Source organism: Arvicola amphibius, chromosome 12, assembly GCF_903992535.2.
Source record: "Arvicola amphibius chromosome 12, mArvAmp1.2, whole genome shotgun sequence".
Classification (NCBI taxonomy): Eukaryota; Metazoa; Chordata; class Mammalia; order Rodentia; family Cricetidae; genus Arvicola; species Arvicola amphibius.
In genome coordinates, this window is record NC_052058.2 from 68,796,138 (window position 1) to 68,818,042 (window position 21,905).

A 21,905-nucleotide genomic window follows, 5' to 3' on the forward strand; every position below is an offset into this window, starting at 1 on the left:
CGAGTTATCTCCAAAGTCTCAGTCCTGGTTAGCTTGTCAACTTGACACAGCCTGGAGTCACCTGAGAAAACCCTCAACTGAGGAACTCGCTGATCAGCTTGGCCTGTGAGCAGGACCGTGGGGGGATTCTCTTGATTGTTAACTGATGGAGGAGAAGCCAGCCCAGGGTGGGCAGCTGCATCATCCCTATTGTGAGGGGGTTCTCCTGATTGTTAACTGATGGAGGAGAAGCCAGCCCAGGGTGGACAGCTGCATCATCCCTATTGTGAGGGGGTTCTCCTGATTGTTAACTGATGGAGGAGAAGCCAGCCCAGGGTGGGCAGCTGCATCATCCCTATTGTGAGGGGGTTCTCCTGATTGTTAACTGATGGAGGAGAAGCCAGCCCAGGGTGGGCAGCTGCATCATCCCTACACAGGTGGTTCTGAGATGGCTAAGCAGGAGCCTGTGAGTGACCCAGAGAGCTAGCTTGTAAGCAGGGTACCCATGGCTCCCACCTTGACTTCTCACAGTTATGGATTATTATCACTTGGATGTGTAAACCAAATAGATCCTCTCTTCTCCAGGTTGCTCTTGGCCAGAGTGTTTTATCACAGCAGCAGAATAAAACTAGAATAGCCCCAAATATAAATGGTAAAGTGATAGAACTTCCCAGAAGAAACATTGTCATCTCTGTGTAGACAAAGATTTGGTAGCAAGGACCCCAAAAACCAGGAACATAAAAGAAAAATGTTGTAATTTGGAACATATTAACAATTTAAAAGTAATGGTTTTGGAGCTGGAGAGATGGTTCAGCAGTTAAGAACTCTGGCTGCTCTTCCCGAGGACCTGGGTTTGGTTCCAGCACCCACATGGCAACTCACAACCATCTGTAACTCCAGCCCCAGGGGATCCGATTCCCTCTTCTGGCCTCCTTGGGCACTGCACATGAGGTTTATAAACATGCATGCAGGCAAAACACTGATACACATATAAATAAATTTTGAAAAATTAATGTTCTAAACAAAACAACAGTAAGAAAATGCAAGTACAAAGGTGGACCTCAGACTACTAGTAAGTGTGTGTGTGTGTGTGTGTGTGTGTGTGTGCACATGTGTGTGTGTGTGCATGTAACGAGCCATTTTCTGTCCTACCAGCTTCCAAATAATGACATGGAGACTTCTTATTAATTATGAAAGCGTTGGCCTATATCCTAGGCTTATTCCTAACTCTTATAACTTAAATTAACCCATTTATATTAATCTACATTCTGCTACTTGGCTCATAACTGTTACTTTTCCTCCTGCACATCCTGCTTGCTCTGCTTCTCCTGGCATTTCCCCACTCCTCGATTCTCCTCCCCTTCTCTCTCTCAGCCCAGAAGTCCCACCTATACCTCCTGCCTAGCTACTGGATGTTCACCTTTTGTTACACCAGCCACACCAGTACATCTTCACACCGTGGACAAATATCCGGCAGCGTGTATGTAGTTCCTTTTCTATGTTATTTTGTAAGGACGACTTCCTCCTTTTCTCTTTGCTCTGTCAGAATTCCTGAGCAAAGCAACTTAAGGAAGAAAGGCTTTCTTCTGTCTCTCAGCTCAAGGCCCACTATGGTGGGGGAGACAGGTGATAGGCACTCCAGACAGCTTGTTCCATCCCTTCTGTAGTCATTAAGCAGAGATGGATGACTTCTGGTGCTCACTTCGCTGCTTCTCCTTTTTACTCAATCTGATACCCACCCACGGAATGCTGTCACACCCATTTAGTGCTAACTCAGCTTAGGAACTCCTCTATAGACTTGACCTCCATAGACTGCTAGGTGATTTTAGATCCTGTCAAGTTGACTGTCAATATTAACCATCACAAAGTTGTGTCTAGAATACATACCAAACTCTGAAGTCATTGACAGAGCCAATTACAGTCAATAAAAGCTAGGCAGTCCTGGCACATGCCTTTAATCCCAGCAGTTGGAAGGTAAAGGCATGTGGATCTCTGGGAGTCTGAGACTAACCTGTTCTACATAGTTAGTTTCAGGACAGACACAGCTACACAGAGAAATCCTGTTTTGAAAACAACAACAACAACAACAACAACAAAAAAAAACAGCAAAAAGTCAATGAAAAGGGATACATTTGAATACATTCTTTTTATTATTATTATTTTATGTGCATTGGTACTTTGCCATGGGTGTCAGGTCCTCTGAAACTGAAGTTACAGGTAGTTTTGAATTGCAGTGTGGGTGCTGAGAATTGGACCTGGGTCCTCTGGAAGAGAAGTCAGTGCTCTTAATTTCCAAGCCATCTCTTCAACACCCTCTATTTTCAATGACTTATTTATTTTTCTTGTATGTACATTAATGTTCTGCCTGCATGTATGTCTGTGTAAGGATGTCAGATCCCTGGAACTGGAACTATAGACACTTGTGAGCTGCCATGTGGGTGCTGGGCATTGAACCTGGGTCCTTTGGAAGAGCAGCCAGTGCTCTTAACCTTTGAACCATCTCTCCAGTCCTTGAATACATTCTTCACCAAGGGAGATATATTGGGGTTCAATATCATTTGTCATCAGAGAAATAAATTATAGCCACAGTGTGATGCTCCCACAGGTTTATTAGATTAGAACAGGTCACTTTGAAAGGCTGAAATGAACACATTTTGATAAAGATACAGAACAACTCATGCACTACATACAGGAGTATGAAATTGTACCGGAACCACTTGAGTGGATTGTCTCAGCAGTTTCTTATAAGTTAAACATGCACCTACCTTCTCATCCAAAAATTCCATTCTTAGATTTTTATGGAACTGAACTGAAAACATGTGCCCATGTGAGAAGGTGTGCACAAACAGTCCTCTCACTTCCAAGGAACCACTCTGGAAACAGCACAAATGTCTATTAACAGGTGGATGTATAAATAAGACATTTAACAATGGAATATCACCCCACAATGTGGATGAATCTCAAAATACAAGCTGTAACTGAAGAAGCCAGAAAGCAAGAGGAGATATTGTAGGAATGTTCAGTAAAACTCTGGAAAAAAATCTTAACATAGACCCAGGAAGGAAGTCCATAGTTACCTGGGGCTGAGAATGACGTAATGTCAACTGGGAGTCCATGGTTGCCCCGGGGTAAGAATAGGGTAACATCAGCTGGAACAGGTGGTAAGTGTTCTCTTTCTTGATCTCACTCCCAGAAACAAAGGAGTATACACTTGTCAGAACTCATGAACTGTGCTTCTAAGATGAGATATGTGTCTTATGGCTCATTTACACAGGGGAGAGTAATGCATTTCCACAGTGATGTGCCACCTCAGAGGTGATAATTTCATTTTCTTTGAAAGGCAATCAGTGGTTAAAGACATATGCTTTGCAATCAAAGTGATTTGGAATGGAATTCTGGTTATGTTATTGACTGTGTTGGGTCAGAATCAATGTGAGGTGCCATAAGGTCAAGTGTCATGGAATCACACATGTGCTTAATAAGCGTCAGCTCTTGTGTTGCAGAGGGATAACAGGAGGAAAGAGGAGGGTTCTGGGTAGGAATGACCATGTGCACCACTGGAGGGCACAATTTCAGAATAAGAAGTTGGGCAGTGTATGCGGGGAGGGGAGTTGGAACAGCATAGAGGAGAGCATATGATCTGAAGGGCGGCATGAGGTCACACCATGAAGGACTGTGCTGAGAACCCTGAGCCGTGCAGTGTGGTCGGACATTCCTGCTGCAGGTTCCTAAGCAGGGCAGTGGTATGTGAGAGGGCTCTGGGAAGATGTCTCTGATGACGTTGGAGGGAAAGGAGGAAGGCAGAGGTCAGTACCATGGCTGTGGCAGGAGCTCGGCTCAGAGACAGTGGAGGTGTGTGCGAGGCTAGTGCTCAAGTGTAGAGACGGCCTGGTCTGGATGCCCTTCAGGAGAGGAATCGGCAGAGTGTGGTGGTACTGGACAAGGGGCTCCATGACCTGAGCCCTGAAGGATCATCCTGAAAAGTCCAGCTTGGGTGCCGCGGGACGGCGTGGTAGGTCATAGAAACAGGACAGACACGAGGAAGTTCTTTTATGAGTTAAAACAGTGGCTGCTTTGCATGGAGAAGGCAGTGGCTTTGAAAGTGTTGGCGTACTTATTCTTAATATACATTTTTTGAGTATTCTCCGATACATTTAACTATTTATATGTTAATAATATACACACAACAATCTAATATTCATATGCATTATAAGACATCCACAAAGAAGAAAAATCAGATGAAATGAGAGACATACATGAACCAAAATTGGAATTTCGCCCCCACAAACCACCAGGACATAGTTTTGAGTATCAAGAGGGCCAGGTCACCTGCAGTCCTGCAGAGGGAGGTGCTGGGCTGCGTCTCCCGGGGAAGGCACTTTAGTCCTTACTTATTCTTTATTTTCTTACAAATGTTTTTTCTGAGTTTATGCTAAGAATGGGCATATTTGTGAAACTTTCTTAGTATTCATGGTACCGTACTCTAGGTCATTGTAATTCAGACAAGCAAGTTTTAATTTTCCTGGCACAAACTTTGGCTGTGACATGAAGCACCCTTCCACCTCAAAATCTCTGGTCAAGAGTAGCAGGTAGAGCTTCTCTACTGGGAGTTCCAGCCCAGGAAAACCTGGAGAGAGCTGCTTACAGGGTCGAGCCAGCACAAAGGAGTCCATGACCTCTCCACCCCCCTTAAGATAACAGGAGTGCGCTCATTACTCTGACAGCTCAGAGCAAAACACAGGACTCTACATTTAAAATAAATGTCGCCACTAATGCACTACTGCAGTTTATTCAAGGCTCTGCCTTTCTATTGCAGTTTCCTTGTGGTTTTGTGAAGCCAGTTGTGACAGTCTGCTATGCATGGAGGGCTACTGCTGCCAGGTTTTAGTTCCGAGAGTACAGAGGAGAATTTTGACTAATTGGTCCAGTAGGAACTGGAGTGGGATCTGAACAACTCTGGGGGGCTGTGGCAAGGAAATGGGGAGACTCCAGCTGTCCTCCAGGCAGCCTTCTGACAGATTGCCCAGGCGGACTTAATCAATGCATTTCTGCCTCAGATAAGACCTGAGAACTGATTGGTCCAGATTCCATTATACCTCATGCTGTCTGTGGTACTATATACACAAAACCATGGGCCTGAAATTCCTTTTAAGGGCATAGAACAGAAGAAAACATAACATGAAACTCTACACCTTCTTTTGGTCCAGACTGCAGTGAGGAAGGGAGGGAGTGGGTAGACGGTTGGCTTGCTGACATCTGCTTGAGCTGAGCTGGTGTGTGAATGGACCTCAGGTCTCTGTGAGGCTAGCAATGCAGATCTCTGGTATCCAGAGTCAGTGACAGCTGGAGCCAAGGCCTGGTGAATCACAAGCTCACCCCCTCCAGAAGTGTGGGGAAAGGAGAAGTCAGTGGGTATTGTAATAGGCGCCACATGTGGCTTAAAAAAAGACTTCAGACGATTCGATTTGCAGATCATGTCATTCTGTAGTGAAACTTTACATCCGAGAGTAAGGAGCGAAAGGCCGGCTGTCAAGACTCTGCTTCTGTTTCCCGACTCTGTCGTGCTGGTGTGCACTGTTTATTTTGCCGTGGAAGGGTAGGGTCAGGAAGGCTGATGGAGCCAGGGATGGGGAGGGGCTGGCCAAGTGAACCTGAAGAATCTGAAAGCAGTTCAGGGAGAGTGTGGTAGATGCAGTGGTCCAGATGAGAAGAGCACATTTCCCTGCTGCGCTATTGAAGGGAGTCAGGACTTTTCGTCAAGTGATAAAGTTACAAGGTCAACAGTTAAAGTTGCTGTCATTGTTGTTAACTTTTCTTTTAGCTTACCAGGCACGTGTTTCACTAACTGCATTCATACACATACATACGTTATCGTACTTCGCTATTCCTCTGTCTCTCTCCTAGGCTGATCTTGCACACCCCCTTCCCTCACCTTGGGAGTCTTTCTTAATAGTCTGCCCTTCTGTTCAAGCTACAGCTTCCAAGTCCATTGCACGCATCCCCTCCCTTAAACTTTCTTCCTCCCCTCTCACTTTCTCCTTTGAACTTTCCTGTCACACTCGCTTTTGAAATCTAGATTCTGGAAATGAGGAAAAAAATCCCACCATATCTGTCCTTATGAGTATGGTTCATTTTGATTAACATAAAAATTTTCTGTTCTGTTTTCCTGAAAAAGTCATGACTTCAACTTCTTCTCTCTTGGCTATGTAAAATTCCTTGTGTCTATGAACCCGACTTTCTTCCCAGTCATCTGTTGGTGGCCATCTAGGCTGGTTCTGTTTCCTGGCAATTGTGACCCGTGTTGCAATAAATATGGATGTGCAAGTCTCTTTGTAGTGTGTTGACTTTGGGCTCTGCGGACATGTTCTCAGAAGTGGCACAGTTGGGTTACATGGTAGTTTTACCTGTAGTTTCTCTAGGAACTGATGTTCGCAGTGGCTGTTGGAGCTTACTTCTGATTAGCGAGGACGTGTGAGACTCTCCTCTCATGGAATCGTTGCCAGCGTTTGCTGTCATTTTCTGCCTGTTAGCCACTCTGACAGACTGAGATGGACTCTCAAGACAGTTTTTATTTTCCTTTCCCTGGTGACAAAGGATGTTACATACTTTCCCAAGTATTTCTTCTTTTTGAGAACCATCTCAGTTCAATAGCCCATTTTCTGACTAATGATTTGTTCTTTTGGTGTTTAATTGTTCCCGTTCTTTATGTATCCTGGATATTAATCCTCTCTCTGATGTGTAGTTGGCAAAGCTTTCTGTTCTCCAGTAGGCTGCTCCTCGCTTTGCTGATTGTTTCCTTTTCAAAGCCCCAAATTAACCACAATTCTGTGGCAAATGAAGGTCACAGAAAGGTGGTGTAAGAATAGAATTGTTTTGAGTCAGACAGATCTATTTTCAAATTTGGGCTCTGCTGTTGACCTTGGATAGGTCACTTGAGTTCTCTGAGCTCTGGTTTCTCTGTAAGAAGGAATCGCTCTGTAGTGTAGAGAGTGGTCTGTGTAGAAACTTCCAGCACCTCTCCTGCTTTCTGGAAACATGTCTCCTCCTTATATGCATGCGGACTGCTCATTGATCATGTTTAAGAGACTTCACCACTCTTGTTTACTTTTTTTGGTTTTCCCTGTCTTGTACACACCTGGGGCAAGGACTGGCCAGTAGCTAAGGAAATGGCGTATCTCCTCCTTCCCTCCCATGTGCAGCACACTGTTAGATGCAGCTTCAGCATGGCCCTGAATATTTGCCCTCTTGAAGCTGAAAGCCAGATGGTGCAGCCAGGAAACAGGACAGTTAACATCAATCTATATTCACAAAGTTACTGCTAAGATTTAGAATTGCTGGGGCAGTGGTGGCACACGCCTTTAATCCCAGTACTCAGGAAGCAGAGACAGGAGTTCAAGGCCAGGTGGTCTACAAGAGCTAGATTCAGGACAGGCTCCAAAGCTACAGAGAACCGTTTTGAAAAACAAACACAAAACAAAAACAACTGCAACAACAGAATTTAGAATCCAGAAATGTTCTCTTTTGGTTTTACTTTGGTTTACTGGGAATAGTAAGGTCAGTCTGTGGTGCTGAGAAAACTGAAGAGGGGTGGAAAGGTCTTTGTGTTACTGTGATAAAAGCATGCTGGGAATGAAGGTTTGTCTCAGTTCATGGTTTCAGGGTACACGTCCATCGTGGCAGGGAAGGCATGGCGGTGGGAGCTTGCGGTGGCTGTTACATCACGTCCGCAGTCAGGAAGCAGAGTGAATGTAAGTGAGGAGCTGGCTTCCCCTTTGGTCCCTTCTTGGTCCCATACTCAGCTTGGGGCCCTCTGCCACTGAACTGCTCTGAAACACCATCACAGACATGCCTCTAGCTGTGTCTCCATGGCGAGTCAGAGCCCAGCCAAACTGACTGTGGAGATTAACCATCACAGTCCTGTAAGGATTAAGGAGTGGCAGCCAACAGAAAGAAAAGAAACTGCAACCTAGGAAATGAACCGGTGCTGGGGAATGAAAGGCTTTCCCTTCAGACAGACCCTGGAATGCATTTCAAGTGGACGGTGAGACAAGCCCCACATTCCACTGGCTTCTCGTTTGCTGTATAGAAACTGAGGCGTTTTGCAGTTTGGTTATCAAATACTGTATGCATGTGGAAAATGGGCAGATAAAATGGGCCAATTAGACCAGAGCAACATCTGTCCAAGCCCTTACCCTAGTGAAAACATAATCCAGGATTAACCAGTCCTGCAGATGTGCACAAATAATTTACTGCAGCATTTGAGAGGACGGTGCTGGCTGGTGCCACACTGAAAGCTGATGAGAAGTCCAGGCATGGGCCTGCTGGGAATGTGTGCAGCTTTAAAAAAAAAAAAGTTCAATTCTTATTCAATATCTGTTTAATATATTCCAGCAAGCCTTCCCCATAGGCAGAAGTCTTGAAACATTCCCGACTCTTCCTTTATAAAGTGGTTTTCCAAACATATTTTGACAATCTGTTTAAAATTTGAGAACCAAATTTAGTTTTGGGTTGTTTCATTTAGACTTAAGGGGCTTTGGTTGTTGTTGTTGTGTACTTCAAAACAATATATTTTGTCTTTAATGGATTGTAAAGATTAAATTTTTACAATTTCTCTGCCAATATGCACAAGAACACTGGGGACATTCCCCACAGTACAGTACGTCCACATAGGGCTTGAAGTAAGAGGGAAAAAGAGCCTGTAGGATGAAAAAAGTTGCAGTATTAATTTTTAAAGGTTTATTTATTTTTATTTATGTGTATGGATGTTTTGCCTGTACATATAACTGTGTATCATGTGTATGCCTGGTGCCCCTGGAGGTCAAGACAGTGCTTCAGTTTCCCCGGAATTGGAGGTATGGACAGTTGTGAGTCACCATGTGGATGCTAGGAACCAAATCAGGGCCTCTGGAAGAGCAGCCAGTGCTGGTAACCACTGAGCCATCTCTCCAGCCCAAGTTGCAGTATTCTTAGTTCAGCTCACTAAAAGAAATGAGAGTCTCATCAAAGAGAGACTGCATTTCCAAGATATGCAAAGCATAAACCAAATAATGATATAGCATTTTCTGATGAAAATGTCATGATATGATATATGGCAAATTCATAATTTTTTAAAAAATGTAAAAAAGAAAGAATTCTGTTAAGCTATGGCCTTGGTGAGGTGGTTCAGTGGGTAAAATGCTTCTGCACAGCACGCTGAGTTCAGTTCAGTTCCTGGAACCCTGGCGGGAGGAGAAACAGACTCCTAAAAGAAATTTGTCTTCTGATTCTAAAACCTCAGTGTGGCATGTTTACACACACACACACATGCACACACACACACACACACACACACACACAGAGAGAGAGAGAGAGAGAGAGAGAGAGAGCGCCAAAATTAACTTCTTTGGTGTTCTTCATGCCCTGGCCATGCGAGGCGTGAGCCAAAAGCCTTAGAAGACCTAGGCAACAGGCAAGCTCAGCAGCAGCGTTGATAGATGCTCCCCTTATTAATTTTATTGTGGTATAGCATTCCTGCATTTACCCGGTTGTTGAATTTTTGATCCCATTGAGGATGGGCTTCCCACGTTAGATCAGATGGAAGTCTCCAAACCAAGAAAGTTTAAAGTCCAAGTTAGTAGATGAGCTTACTCCAGCAGAACATCTCAGACCTCCTCTCTGGGTGGTTGCGGGACCCAGTCTTACTTAGATTTATTCCTGTTCTGGGGCCAGGGTCAGGAAAGCATCAACACATTCACATGGAGATTCTCTGTCAAGTGCCATTTCTTAGAGCTGGTGATTATCTTATGGCCGGGTCCTGGGTATCACTAACTGGATATTTCAATAGCACATATCGGAAGCTAGTGAGTGAGTGCTGTGTGTGGGGCACAGTGTTGTCAGATCAAATGAAGAGGGCTGCAGTTAGCAGCACATGATTTACTGCGTGCCACCTGGAGGTTCTGAGCACAGACACGGGCTGTTTGAGAACCAGCTCCCTCCTTGTGCCTCTCCCAGAAGGGTTCTTACAAGAGACTGTCCCCATCCACACCTACCATCTTCCTATGGCCTAGTAACGTGACTGTAATGAAATAGATTTAGCTTCTGTTCATAGGAAACGAAAGACTGTGCAGGCGGGGCCTTCAGTCTGGACAGTGTTAGGGGAAGTTTACTGGAAGATTAATCAAAACAGTTCTGTGCATTAACTGGTGAACATTTCCACCACAGAATCCAACATTTTAGATTGTGTATGTATGAGTATTTGTGTGTGTGTGTGTGTGTGTGTTTGTGTGTGTGCATGCCAGCACAGGTGAAGTCGTTCTCCTGGTATGTTTGGAGACAGAGTCTCTCACCGAGTCTGGAGCGTACCCATTGACTAGGCTGGCCGGCTAGTGAGCTCCAGGGATCAACCCACTCTACCTCCACGGAGGGCTCACAGATGTACACCGCCAAGGCCATACCTGGCTTTTTAGGTTGGTGCCAAGAATCTGTATTAGGTCCTTATGCTTGTGTGGCAAATACCTATCATCTGAGCATTTCCCCAGCAAGTGCCACATTTGAGATCTTACATACCTCCCAAAAGAAATAAACTCACCTCTCAAGTTTTTATAAGACTCAGTTCCTGGGAACTCAGGTTTTAACATTTAAAAGGTTGTTTTAACATTTTGCTTATTTAATGTGTGTATGTGCATGTGTGTGCAATTTAGTGTGGTGTGTATGTGTGTGTGTAGATCAGAGGACAACTTGACAAAGTTGGTTCTTTCCTTCCATTATGTATGTTCCAGGGCTCAGAGTCAGGTCATCAGGCTTGGCAGCAAGTCTCTTTCTTTACCTACTGAAACATCTTGCCTGCTTGGAGCTGAGAGTTTTGACATCTTAGGGCACAATTATGTGAGTGGCACAGTGGCTCTGTGAGGAGCTGGGAGGCAAAGCTCCGGCGATGACATAGGAAATGGGGCTCCTGCTCAGGCCTTCTTGCTGCTGAGGTGACGCTTGCTAGATAGCCCAGTGCCTGTGGGGTGGGTGGTCCTGTGGTCCATGTGCCCAGTGTCTGTGGGGTGGGTGGTCCTGTGGTCCATGTCCATGTCAGAACTTTTGAGACCAAAAAGGATGGCTCTTATTTCAACATGTACAGAAAAAAGCCTGCTCCCTGTTGTACTGCGTCTGCTCCCCTAAGGATTCTTGCCTTTTGCCTTCATTCAGCCAGTTAAAATGAGAGTCTACAGAATTGGGAAACATTCGTGCCTGGGCCAGTCATGTGATTTGCAGTTATGTCTCATTTTCAGCTTTCAAGCACATAGTCCATCATAGCTGAGCTGGATGGTATCAGGCTATAAAATACACCGTCCGCTAGAACTCCCCTTGCTGTCCTAGAACCCTGAAGGAGTCTTTGTGATCTCAGCATCAGCTGTGCTTCAGTGTCCTTTTCCAAGTCTGCCTCCTGGACCTGTTGCCAGATTGCCCCGCTGAGAGGAGACAGGGAGGAGCCCAGCTGTTGCCTGGGGTTGGCAGTGTGCTCAGCAAGAATTCCTGCCCACAGCAGCCTTTCTCTGGAGAGCTTCACGAGGGTGGTACAACAAGGTCTGGATGTTTCTTTCCTTTTATTAAAAAAAAAAAAAATCAAGAAGTTCTGCCAAATACTCAGTGCTCAGAAAAAATATACAAAACCTTAAGTCCAATGGGATCCACTTTTAGAAATTCTCAGCTTGAGGAGCTGGAGAGATGACTCAGCAGTTAAGAGCACTTTTTGTTCTTGCTGAGAACCGGGTTGGTCCCCAGCACCCACATGACAGCTCACAACTTTCAGTAACTCCAGTTCTAGGGGAAATTCAATACCCTCTTCTGGTTCCTCCAGCACTGCGCACATGTGCATAGACATATATTCAAGCAAAACATCCATACACATAAAATTAAAATAAATAGTTTTTAAAAATAAAGTTGGATTAAGTAAAAATCCTTCACACTTTTAAATTTTGTTTTGCATTTAACTGGAGACATATGCTCTCAGAGTTGGTTCTAGCTGCATAAACTCTGTTGTGCAGTCTTGCTCAGTCCCCAGTGAGACCTTTATGTAATAAAAATTCCTTTGAAACTGGTTGTCCAATAATTGAAATTTATTCCAAAATTTACCGTTGATGGCAGCTGCTTAATCCTTTATTCCAGTGAAATGCTTTTAATTAAAAACAAGTGTTTCCAAAGGGTGCTGGTTGTTTTTTTAGAAATTGAAGCAGTATATTAAGTTGATGCCCAGTCTTGCTCTTGATGAGCTGGCAGTCTGACAGCAGAGGTCAGAGAAAGTTGTGGAAAGCAAAGCAAGCTGAAAGCTCTCTACAGAATGTAGGCTAACTGCCTTCTATAGGGCAGAAATGCAGTTGACACTTCAAAAAGGAAGATCTTCTGTGGCTCTGTCGCTGCCATGCCTCCTAACTGACGTACCTACACCCATCATGTTACGTCAAATGCAGCTGCTATTTAACATTGCTCTGCAATGACATGCTCCTTGTTTTAACCATGCATAGTGAATGCATAGTGTGGGAGTGAGCAAAATATATGTGATGAGCCAAATCCCAATATAAATCCTTATTTATAGTAAGCAATGTAAATCCTTTATCAATATAAATCCTTCAGCTAATATAGAATAATAATTCATGTTAGTTTTGCTTCTACTCATGGAGGAGATGAGTGCATTATTTTGTAAATTGGAGGTGTAAGTCCTTCCAACCACACAAGTGGCCAGGCCCCTCCCCCAAGATCCTCTAACTGCCAGGTTCCACCCACAGACTACTCTAACTGCTCTAACTGCTGGACCATGCCCTCACCCTACTGAATAAAAAACCCAGTCGCTGAACATGAAATCCCAACGATCTCCACAGTGGAAAGGTCCACCATGAAAAGTTCCACCTCCCTTCCTAAGAAGCTCTCTATAAGCCCTGTATCCTATTCAGTTCTCTGCTGTTTCTCGCCCGAGCAGAGGCAGCCACCCTCCTGGTTTCTCCTCTCCCAATCTCTTGTATGAGGTTTGTTGTGCGGTGTGACTTTGTGGTATTCTTTGGCTCCTGGCTGTCAGGATACCTTTGCATCCAAGCTGTAGTGCGTACAGGAGGTCTCTGCAGTTTCTTCATGTCATATTTAAGAAGAGAAAGCCGAGGCTAAGAAAGGCACAATGGTCTGCCCCCGAGTTACAAAGAAGACGAGCTACTGAGTCATTATCCAGGCTCAGGTCTTCTGTGGCTCTTGGTACTCGGTCTGAACCTGTGAGTCAGACTGCAATGCAGTCAGGCTGTTCCCGATGGATGGGGGAGCTGGAGATAGTAGAAGATAAAGATAAGCAAGCCGGCTTATCTGGACAGGACCTCAGCTCATCAGGACGAAGGATGAGGAGGAAAGGGCAGGAGGGTGGAAAAGACACAAGACAAATAATCTTGGGAAGAGAGTGGAGAAGGGTGGATGCCAGACATTTTCAAGATGAATCTGTAGTTGAATTTGGAAATTAAAAGATTTTTTTCATGTAGAAGCAAAGAGCTTAAGAATATATGAGACACAAAGAGAAACTCGTGTACTCTTAATACATGTAATGGGCTCTGTAGGGCAGAAGAGAAGCCTGGCTCTGATAAAGGAAGACGAGACCCACCAGAGTATCCCTGGAAGGCTCTCGATAGGGAACACTCTTTTCCCTTCCAAACACATTTAAAGAAAAGAGGGAGGAGAAGAAAAGGAGATATTGATGAAGGATGTCTCATGCCCTGTTAGTTACCCTAGAAAGAAAGTGAAATTCAGTAACTATGGACTGATTATCAAAGTTTATCATGAAGTTAATAAAACAGAGATTTGTGAGTGCAATCAGGCCTTAGAACTTACCTTAAAGCCATATTTCAAGATGGTTATCTTCCTATGGTCATCAAAGATAATTTTTATCAAATGACAGGGATACTAATAATAGCAGTTTTTTGTGTCTTCAGGTTGCTACTCGATATTTATGTCTCTAAGATTAACCTCCACTCATTAACTTTTGTGCTTAATGGTCATGTAGGTATGAAGCCTTTAGTTCAGACCATTATTATATCATGGAAAATGTGATGATCTCTAGTTAATAAGCATTTTTGAAGGAAAAGAAACACTAGATTATTAAGATTTTATGTATAGATGGTATATTTATAAATATAGTGGTAGGAGTAATTTTAAAAGAATATACAAGGGCCAGAGAGAAGGCTTAGAGGGGGAAGGACCTGCCAAGTGAGCCTGAGGGTAGAGTTTGGTCTCCAGCACCCATGGACATGCTGGGTGGGCATGGTGGGGAGAGGAAGCCTGAGCTACCTGCCTAGCTAGACTAGCTGAATTGGTGAGCTGTGGCTGTGGTGAGGTAAGAGACTACCTCAGTGGTTCTTAACCTGTGGGTCATGACCCCTTTTGGGGGAGGGGTTGTGTATAGATATTCTGCACATCAGATATTTACATTATGATTCATAACACTATCAAAATAACAGTTATGAAGTAGCAGTGAATATTTTTATGGTGGGGGGGGGTCACCACAACATGAGGAACTGGATTAAAGGATCGCAACATCAGAAGGTTGAGAACCACTGCTCTATCTCAGTCTATAACATGATACACAATAGAGGGAGATGCACACCATCGTTCTCTGGGCTCTGCATGCATGCATATGGACACAAATACACATGTACACATGCCCACACGCCACATGCTCGCATACCACAATATAAAAATTATATAAACATTATACACATTAAAATACAAACTTCAGTTATAAGAACTATTCCCTTACCAGGAAATGCATCTTTCTCTCTAGCGATAATCCTGTTTTGAGGATAGTTGTCTCTCTCTCCAGTTTTAATCTGCTATTAGTTTCTTCAATTGACACATTTTGATTAGACTGATCCTTGGATCTGACTTAACTCTGGAAAACCCTAATTAAAAGACCAAGATTGTTTAGCCACGGTGGAGATGTCAGAATTGCAGGACTTGAAGTCAAGATGACCTTGGAAACCCTGGTGTGACTTCTGATGAGAGAATCCTTTGTCTGTGTCATCTGGGAGCACCTGCTTCCACTTGCTCTTGGCTTTCCTGTTTTTAATTTTACTCCCCTGCTTCCTGCAGTAGAGACAGCAGGACATTTTTCTCAAGAAACTTTATTTTTTAATGTCTAACAGAAGAAAGATTGCTTCTGTGTTCTCTGATTATGTACTTGCTTTTTAGAAAAGCATTCTACTCCCCTCCCCCGGCCTGGGTCCAGCTTGTGAATTCTCTGACCATCCAGAAGTTTGATAAAATGGTTGTTTGGGGGTGTTGGGGATTTTAGAGTAACAGCTTTTTTCAGAACTGATTTTCATAAGGTTTATGATATTTTGCACTCATTCATAACTAGAAAAGAAGATTGCCATTGAATTTTATGTTGATTTCAACATGTATGTGGTGCTGTTCATGGTTCTTGTCAGTGATGTCTGTATGGAGGCTGGTTTGTAACCTTTGACCCTATGTTTTAAGAAGGAGGATAGCACATTACTCTAAGATATAGCACACGGGAGAAAGGCCACAATGCCTTCTGTTCTCAGTTTACAAAAACTGGCTGCCATGAAAACTAGCTGGCCTTTAGGAGAATAAGTAGGAGAATTCTAACTCATTAATTGCTGAAAGAAAATATAAGTTTGAAAAAATAAAAAGTATAAAATACTTTATCCTCAAAGAGGAACAGGTATGTCAGTGGCTGTATAATTTGGGTGTGGGGTAGCCAAGCATTCAGCCAAATATATGGGATTCCTTTGAGCAAGGGATTCCATGTGACTAAGTAGAGACTGTCAGTAACACATCTGTACAGCCTACCCCAATCAGAGAAGAGGAAAAGGAATAATCAATCTATCGCCGGTGAAATTTCCCTCTTCATCTAGCCTGCTCTTACCTATGTCCTGCCAGGGTGTGAGCCTCTCTCTAGGGGGTGCTGTTGTGTCAGAGAGAAACTGACGTCAGCCTGGTGCACAGGCAAGGGTAGCAGGGGGCACTCCTGCAGGGATGAGAGGGGATGGAGAGGGTCTTTCAGAAGTGATGTGACAGTAGGAGAGGGGATGGAGACAATGCCTTCTTAAACGACCTGGAGGTGGGGTGGCGTGGGGGGGGGTATGAACTTGGGAACCTATGTAGTATGTAGTGTAATACATACTTAGCCCCTCTGATTCTCACTTTTCACCCTGGTAAAATAGTGGCAACCACCTTATAAGGTTACTTGTGTGAATGTATGGAGCCCAGTGGCTCGTACCTAGTGTAGATAATGGGGTGGGTGGGAAAGACCTCCACTGTCAGGGGTGGGATGGTGGGTGGAGAATCTCCAAAACTTGCAGAATCAATCGTGTAAGAGCTGACTGCCTCTCTGTGACCCTCCTTGGCTGCAGGGTGCTTTAAGGGACTGTTGCCAACACAGAAATGCATGTTTCCCCAGACAGGGTAAGGAGTAGCCTGTGGGAAGCCAGTTCACAGGAGAGTTCAGTCTCAGCCCTGAAAATGGGCCAACTGTCACCCACAGGGCCGAGATGAGAGAGCAGCTGTGGCAGACAGCAGAGTCGGCGCTGTGGGGTCGCTGGCTTGCAGCGTGCTTACAGCTGGACAGTGTTTGTTCTGAGATTTTGTAATTTGTCTCGTTTTTCCAGTTACATTTCCATGGCATGTGGAGAGTGCAGCCAAAGCCATCTTGTGTAGCTTCCTCACTTTGTTTTGATTTATTATTTGTTGTTTACAGTATTATCTCCAGTAACAACAATGGAATTTCCTTCCCCACTAATCTGGTCTATTTCCATTTTGCCTGTTTATTTTTAATTTCCTTTTTCTTGGCTTGAAACCTCCCCATAACTCTGCCTTGTTTATTTCCTCGCATGAGTCAGCGTCATTTATCAGTTTGTCCTCTCAGAGGAACTCTGTCCGTTCTTAATTGTGCAGGTTGCATTTTCCTGATCCCTATAGCGAGCTCGTTACATGCTCCATGTTTCTAAATACTTATGATGACCTGGGTTATCATTCTACTCATGGTGGCTCTCTCCAAGCCAACAGTCTTGCTGTCTATGGCTTCCAGATGGAGCATGCGAGGCTCTAAGGTAGAGAAAGAACTCCTCTGCAGAGAGACTTGTCTCTGTTTCTCTGTTGTCATCCCGACCCTCTCTCTGTCTTACTTCTCTGTCTACTCTTACTTGGGATCAGGTTCCATGAGCATAAGGCCTGCCTTTTGCAGACATGCTCAACTCCCTGAAGCTAGGGCCATAAAAACCATGCTCTTAATTAATGATCAATTCCATCTTGCAATATAGACACTTGGAATACATGCTGAATATGCACTGTTTCCTTATTATGAAGAATTTAACTCACCAAGCCACTGAGGTTTAAGGAGGAGATAACTTGACTTTATTACTCATTATGTGAATTAGCAAAATACTGCCTCTTTTTGATTTCTAGATTATCATGAGTTACTAAATTATTTGGTTGAAATTCATTTAATATTTATTTATATCTACTTGCTTTGGATAGGAAACATCTATAGTCTCAAGATACTTAAAGGACTTGAAGGTAGAAATGAGGTTGAAAGCAAGTAGATATGTTAAAGTCATATGTGTACCCTCAGTGCATAGAAAGGGTCCCCATTAAATCTCTTGGGGTGTGGACTAGAGCCAACAGATCATAAACAAAAGCTAGAATGACTAGATGTCTTTGGGATCCATATGTGTTTCTTCTTGTTCCTCTTCCTCTTTTCCTTCTCCTATTTATCTTCTCCTCCTCCTCTTCTTCTTCTTCTTCTTCTTCTCTTTCTTCTTCTTCTTCTTCTTCTTCTTCTTCTTCTTCTTCTTCTTCTTCTTCTTCTTCTTCTTCTTCTTCTTCTTCTTCTTTTCTTCTTCTTCTTCTCCTCCTCCTCCTCCTCCTCCTTCTCCTCCTCCTCCTCCTCCTTCCTTCTCCTTCTTCCTTCTCCTCCTCCTCCTCCCCCTCCTTCTCCTCCTCCTCCTCCTCCTCCTCCTCCTCCCCCTCCTCCTTCTCCTTCCTTCTCCTTCTCCTTTTCTTCCTCTGTTTTTTATGGAGGGGAGGGGCAAGTTACTGTGTGTAACAGCTCTGACTGTCCTGGAACTTGCTCTGTAGACCAGGATGATCTTGCCCTCCCCACTCCCCACTGTGCCTCCATTTCTGCCTCTGCGTGTTGGGATTAAAGACATGCACCACCACTGCCCAGTCTCATTTGTGTCTTCAAATGGCTGAACTAGTATGGCCTAGGTGGTGAGTCCGTGGTCAGTGGCACATGTGCAGAGTGAGAAAAGGGAGGCCAAAGGAACCAGGCACAAAAGCCTTAGCTGCTGTGTGGAGGAGTTTTTAATTCTCCAAGAAGAATTTAAGAAGCAGAATATCATGGACAGATAAGATTTTTGTGAAAATCACCCTAGGAAGGGTATATCTGTGAGCCTGAATGAAAGCATTAACGTTCGTTAGGACAGTGTGGCACCGAAGCAGGGTAATGAGATTCTGGCAAGAGCCGAAGGAGACCTGGAATCAGGGTCCATTGGAAGATCTTGTTTGACCCCAGCATTGAACCCAGAGCCTATGAAGACAACGTAGCTGATAAACACAAATGAGAATCTCCTGCCTCCTTCTGCTTCCACTGGAGGAGAATCTCCTGCCTCCTTCTGCTTCCATTGGAGGAGAATCTCCTGCCTCCTTCTGCTTCCATTGGAGGAAAATCTCCTGCCTCCTTCTGCTTCCATTGGAGGAGACTCTTCTGCCTCCTTCTGCTTCCATTGGAGGAGAATCTCCTGCCTCCTTCTGCTTCCACTGAAGGAGACTCTTCTGCCTCCTTCTGTTTCCACTGGAGGAGAATCTCCTGCCTCCTTCTGCTTCCATTGGAGGAGAATCTCCTTCCTCCTTCTGCTTCCACTGGAGGAGAATCTCCTTCCTCCTTCTGCTTCCATTGGAGGAGAATCTCCTGCCTCCTTCTGCTTCCATTGGAAGAGAATCTCCTGCCTCCTTCTGTTTCCACTGGAGGTATTTCTGTTTTACTTTTTATTTATTGGTGTTGGGCCTCTAATCCAGGGCCTAGTGTATACTCAGTGTTTGCTCAGCTACCCCCAGCCCTCCATCAAAGTTTGGAAACATCATTCTGGTGGCACTAAACACATTATATTGTACTATGCACACTATTAAAGCTTGTTTGCAACCTTACTGCCCTGGAGCATAAGGCCTTAGGATTTGAGAACAAATCTCCTGAATTTTGTGTGTGCCTGACACATAGCTTCGCATGCACAGCAGCCCAGGGTGTTTGAGGAGTAAAACTCCCAATGCTTTAGCCAATGTTTCTTCCAAGCTGTCAGGGAAATATAGAATATGAAAAGACCACTATGACTTGCCTTTTCTCCCACCCATTTCCACTTTTACTCACCAGGGTCCAGACAAAATGACAAGAGATATAATAAGCAGATTAAAAAAAATCTTATGAAATTTGTATCACAGGAGATACAGAGATGGCTCTGCTGTTAAGAGCCCATACTGTTCTTGCAGAGGACCCAAGTTCAGTTCTTAGCACTGATGTCTGGCATCTCACAACTCAAGCTCCAGCTGTAGCTCCAGCTCCAGGGTGTCTCATGCCCTCTACTGGCCTTCAAGGGCACTTGCACCCACGTGCACAGATCCTTCCATGTAATTAAAAATAAAATCTTTTAATAGTAAAGTTTGTATCACTGTCCATTATCAAGATGTGTCCCTATTCTTCCAGAAGCCTACATTAAAATACCAATAATAAATATTTAAATATAAAAATGGCCATAAGAGTTCTGTCTGTTGTTATATTGTCTTCAGTGGTTTCACTACCCAAAAATCAAGCACAGTAATTTGCTTTCATTATCTTTTCAAATGTTATTTTTGATTTTAACCTAGTTTGTGTTTTATTCTTCCACCAGATCCGTAATGCCTCCGGCTTGCCTCTTTCAAGATGGACGGGAAATCTGTGGGAGAGCCTACTCAAGTGGTGTCTAAAGTCAAACTTTCCACAAAAGTAGAGAACACAGGACACTGGCTGGTGGAGGATCATGCTCGAATATGGGAAGTTTTAAAGGCAGAGGAGGTAAGGCAAGACCAATGCCAGAGCTGGTGCAATGACGGATTTACTCACCACTGACTCTGGAAAATTCCTGGTGCAGCTGACACCCCAGGCCAGCTTGAAAGTCTGTCCAGGGCCACAAACATAGCTAAGACTGGAGACCAGTAAGCCAGAGATATGTCAGGGGCCACAGGCACAGCTAAGACTGGAAAATAGTAAGCCAGAGATATGTCCACTGGGCATTATTGATGACACAGTGAATAAGGTAAAGGAGGTAATAGCACTAAGAGCCAAAACATAAAATTATAACTCGCGTTGATATGCAAGTAACCTGCCCTGTGAACTCAGTTACCGCCTGGTACAGATGAAGGCCTTCTTCCTGTTTTCTCTCCCAGGGTTGCTCTTCTGGGATTTTCTTCTTTCTCAAGCCTTTTATTGAAGACTCAACAAAAGCTAGTATCATGTGTTTGTGTGTGTGTATGTATGTGTGTGTGTTTGTATGTGTATGTGCTTTGTGCTCTTGTGTTTATGTATGTGTGTGTATGTGTGTTTGTATGTGTTGTGTGTAGAAGATAGAAAGTGGGAGATTCGTGGAAATGATATATTTGGCTTTTGTTTCTGTTGTGTGTTTGGGATATGCTCATAAGTAATGACAAGGTGTGGAAGAAGCACCTCCCTGGGGCACAGCTGAACGAGAGGCTGTGACAGGAAGATTGGAAACGAGGATGGAGTTGATACCTGAGCTTGGGAAGACCTCCCTTCACTGACCTTGGCATTTACCCATCCTGACTCCTCTGAGCTAAACTGAAAGCTGGGATATCACAGATGGAGAGAGCATCTCAGGGAGAAGGCCAACCTAGAACCTCAGAACAGCTGATGTGGTATGGAAATGTGTAGGGAAAACACTGAACGCTTGGTAAATGGTCCTGGGAAGACAAGAGCGTCTTCAGATGGCTAACCTGGGAGCTTCCAGGGCCTGGGCCTCAGCTGCAAGGTTCAGAAATACTATTTCTCATGTGTCTAACAGCAGGGTGCTCATAATAAACACAATATAACAATGCAAATGATGATGATGGAAGGAGACGGCCTCGGAAGGTTCTGCTGCGCTGAGGCTACACATGCCCATATGTAAGACTTTCCATTTTAATACCTGTTGAGGACATTTGGGGCTTATTTATTTTAAAACTTGTCAATTTTTTTTCTAAAGTGGTGATACCAATTTATGCTCCTACCAATAGAATGCAAAATTTCCACTTTTATACATGCCTGTCAACTTTTAGGATTAATAGATTTTATAATTTTTCAAATCTAGTTGATATAAAATAAAATTTTCTTAATTGCTTGTCAATTTTTTGGCATCTCAGCCTTATCTGAGACTGCTTTAAAAAATAAAACATTTTTATTAATTCCATATGTTTATTTTGTGTGTGAATGTCACTTGACAGCTTGAACCTGCTTTTATTTTTCCATTAGTATTGACTTTTTTGAGAATTACAAGATAGCAAGTCTCTCTTTCTCTCCTACACACACACACACACACACACACACACACAAACACACACACACATACACGAATTGATATCTTTCATTGTGAGTTCTATACAATTCATACTTTCTGTTTCATTCTTTGTTCATGCTCTCCAACCTCGTTTAGAATTACTGTATTGTGTGTGTGTCTGTATCCTAATCACTAACCTGTGTTTTTACTTCTGAAAGGTTCCTTCTTGAGTTTTGTTTTACAAAGTGTCATTATCTATTTGCTTCTTACTTCCTAAGCATATTTTTCTCTTTGAAGTCCCATGTGTTAAGATCCGGAAAGGAGCTGAGATTTTGCTCTAGTTGCCACAGTTTCCCCGATACTGGAGGACAATGAAGGACTTTCCTG

The 21,905-nt window shown here is 43.8% G+C and overlaps 1 protein-coding gene across 1 annotated transcript in view; it reads left to right on the plus strand.

Moving 5' to 3' along the window:
• The window catches only part of Rgl1 (ral guanine nucleotide dissociation stimulator like 1), a 248,957-nt gene that overhangs the window by 78,731 nt on the left and 148,321 nt on the right, over nucleotides 1–21,905 (plus strand). The window contains exon 2 of the mRNA XM_038349180.2: nucleotides 19,881–20,044. Coding sequence (XP_038205108.1) covers nucleotides 19,913–20,044 — 132 coding nt within the window. The 5' untranslated portion in view covers nucleotides 19,881–19,912. The remainder of the gene's footprint in view (nucleotides 1–19,880; nucleotides 20,045–21,905) is intronic.